Source organism: Dioscorea cayenensis, chromosome 16 (genome assembly GCF_009730915.1).
Source record: "Dioscorea cayenensis subsp. rotundata cultivar TDr96_F1 chromosome 16, TDr96_F1_v2_PseudoChromosome.rev07_lg8_w22 25.fasta, whole genome shotgun sequence".
NCBI lineage: Eukaryota > Viridiplantae > Streptophyta > Magnoliopsida > Dioscoreales > Dioscoreaceae > Dioscorea > Dioscorea cayenensis.
Window position 1 is genome coordinate 2,012,665 of NC_052486.1, and position 2,950 is coordinate 2,015,614.

A 2,950-nucleotide genomic window follows, 5' to 3' on the forward strand; every position below is an offset into this window, starting at 1 on the left:
TTGTTGGTTTTAGCTTTTTCGCTTCTACTCAAAGAAAAAAAAAATTTGAAAAATGGGCCAACCCACTCGGGCTCCCAAACAAATAAGTGGGGTCTTTCTCAACGAAAATAAAATAAAATAAGTTGGGTTGACTAGTTGTCGTCGCGTCACCATTTCAAGTACCGTGAAGCCCAAGCCACCCCTTCGCCCTTCTCCCCATAAAAACCCAGTTCGATCATCTCCACACACAACCGTGATCCTTGCCAAACTCTCCCGTCCGTCTCCGCAACCATGACCAAACAAACAACCATCATCAATGGCTTCAACAACAACACTACTACAACACCTCCTCATGTTGTTATAGTGCCACTAATGGCACAAGGACACATAATCCCGATGCTTGACATGGCACGGCTGCTGGCTGAGCGCGGGGTGCTCGTCACCTTCATCACAACCCCAGTGAACGCGTCGCGCATCAAACCGATCATAGCCCGCATGCACGAGTCCAACCTTCATATAAACTTCATCGAGCTCCCTTTCCCCTGCGCCGAAGCTGGCCTTCCCCTCGGCTGCGAAAAACTGTGACCTCCTCCCTTCTAAAGACCTCATTGTGAACTTCTTCGACGCCATCCGACTCTTTGACCACTCTATCGAGCAACGCCTCAAAGATCTCGTCCCCCGCCCGACCTGCATGATCAACGACATGAGCAACCCGTGGGCCTGCAAACGTCGCACGTTCACTCAACATTCGCCGCCTCGTCTTTCATGGCCCTTCTTGCATTTACATCTATTGTAGTTATGTTTTTCAGCTGCATAAGATTTATGAGACTGTTACTGACGAGTTTGAGGAAATTGCTGTGCCCGGCTTGACTGATAATGATGATGATGTTGTTAGTCAGAGCTTTAAGGTATGTAAATTGCACGCACCAGGGTGGTTTAACGCACCGGGTTTGGAGAAGTTACGTGATGAGGCTTTGCATGCAGAGGAAACTGCTGATGGAGTGGTTATGAACACTTTTCGATGATGTTGAGCCTATGTTTGTGGAGGCTTACAAGAAGGTGATTGGAAAGGATGTTTGGACTGTTGGGCCATTGTGTTTATATGATAAGGATGATTTTTTTGTGCTAGGATTGAGAGAGGGAATAAGGCTGCAGTGGATCCAGAGAAGTTGTTCGGTTGGCTTGACTCTATGGAGGAAAGGTCTGTGCTTTTATGTTAGTTTTTGGTAGTTTGGCACGGATGAAAGTGGGACAGATATTAGAGATTGGGTCAGGACTAGAGGCTTCTGGGGTTCCTTCTATTTGGGTCATCAAGGATGTGGAGATGTGTTCGGAGGTTGAAGAGTGGTTGGAAGGGTTCCAGAAGAGGATGAGTTTGAGGAGTTTTGTTATCAAGGGATGGGCTCCACAAGCCGTGATACTCTCACATAAGGCTGTTGGTGGTTTTGTTAGTCATTGTGGATGGAACTCAACCTTGGAAGCAGTGTCAAATGGTGTGCCAATGATCACTTGGCCGCAGTTTGTAGACCAGTTCTTGAATGAGAGGTTGGTTGTGGAGTTGTTGAGGATTGGAATTGCTATTGGAGTGAAGAAGCCTGTGTTTTATTATGGTGAGGATGAGATTCCGGTTAAGAAGGATGACGTGGAGAGGGCTGTGAGGAGTTTGATGGGTGATGGCGTGGAGGCCGAGGAGAGGAGGATAAGGGCTAGAGAGATTAAAAAGAAGGCTATTAAGGCCATGGAAGAAGGTGCAGGTTCTTCTTATGAGAATATTACTAGGTTCGTTGAATACATCAAGCATGAACCTTGCAAGGATGTGCAAGGGACTGCAGTTTAATAAATTTGTATGTACTTCTGATATATTTTGCATCTAGAACTTTGTATCTCCTTCAATATAAGGCAATAAATAAAAATAGATTTTATTCAATACAAATTATTGAAATCCATCACAATCTTAATTTTAAAAAAAAAATAAAGCCTTTTAGATATTTAAGGTAATTTTAATTCTAAGCAAACCAAAATTTTTTTCTCCTCTTTCTCTTTTTGTTTTTCTTTTGTGCGCTGGTCTTGTTCCTTCTCCACTTCTTGTGGTTAGTTTGTTCTCTGTTTTCTTTGTTAATGTATTTAATTTATCCACTTTTCTCAAAAAAAATAAAAAAAAAATCTTTCTCCTTATAGCCATACATATAAATTTTTAGGGACGATTTGGTTGGGTTTAATATTTTACTACAGTGATAAGATTCTCACTATAATAAGATATGAAATACTATAGGTTTTGAAATGTTGCATAAATTTATTATAGTCACATTTTAAGTATATGATTATGGCAATCAACATGGTAATGTACCAAATTTTTTAAAATACCGCTAAATATGAAATTTTTAGCAAACATAAAGCAATTATGGGAAAAAATTCAAGTAATATATATATATATATATATATATATATATATATATATATATATTAAAAGGTAAATAAACCACTTCGATAAACTAAAAGATAGGCAGTACATCACCGCTACCCATAGCGGTTAAAAGTACAACAAAAACAATAAGATAGGACCACTAGATGTGGTACACCAACAATTACAAAAACACCCACAAAGAGGCCTCGAAGGCCCAAAGGAGCTCCAACGAGACTACCCCATGCCATGCTCGTGATCCTCCACGCCGGCACTAGGCTCACTAGCGCCCTAGGGCTCCTCCAGCTTTGTTCTCTTCTCAACTATGACTTCTAGAGGAACTCCCCGTGTACCTTTCTTCTTTGTTGATTTAGGCAGCTCTGGTACAAAGCATGCCTCCTCATTCCATTTGAAAGACAACTTCTTCTGATGCTCGCTTCTACGTGCCCTTGATGAACCAAACGTGTTACAGGGTGCTTTGATTGCGATCCTGGCCTGAGCGCTCTGATGATTCTTTCGAAAGTAGAAATTGAGTCGTCTGATTCATAGGTAACCTCATGGCTTCAACCA

General features: G+C 41.7%; 1 protein-coding gene across 1 annotated transcript; it reads left to right on the top strand.

Annotated features, from left to right (window-relative positions):
* The first annotated feature begins 210 nt into the window (after window positions 1–210).
* Window positions 211–1,896, top strand: LOC120279162 (UDP-glycosyltransferase 73C3-like). The gene is made up of 3 exons (XM_039286029.1): window positions 211–560; window positions 776–983; window positions 1,181–1,896. Exons 1-3 carry the CDS (start codon window positions 271–273, stop codon window positions 1,814–1,816), a joined length of 1,134 nt encoding a protein of 377 aa, XP_039141963.1. The 5' UTR covers window positions 211–270; the 3' UTR covers window positions 1,817–1,896.
* Window positions 1,897–2,950: the final 1,054 nt, after the last annotated feature.

What these genes read in the sequence shown, in the direction of transcription:
- LOC120279162 (XM_039286029.1), top strand. Translation starts at nt 271, where the DNA reads ATGACCAAACAAACAACCATCATCAATGGCTTCAACAACAACACTACT. An exon ending in CCCCTCGGCTGCGAAAAACT is followed by an intron (nt 561 to 775) that starts GTGACCTCCTCC and finishes CATCTATTGTAG; the next exon opens with TTATGTTTTTCAGCTGCATA. An exon ending in AGGAAACTGCTGATGGAGTG is followed by an intron (nt 984 to 1,180) that starts GTTATGAACACT and finishes TATGGAGGAAAG; the next exon opens with GTCTGTGCTTTTATGTTAGT.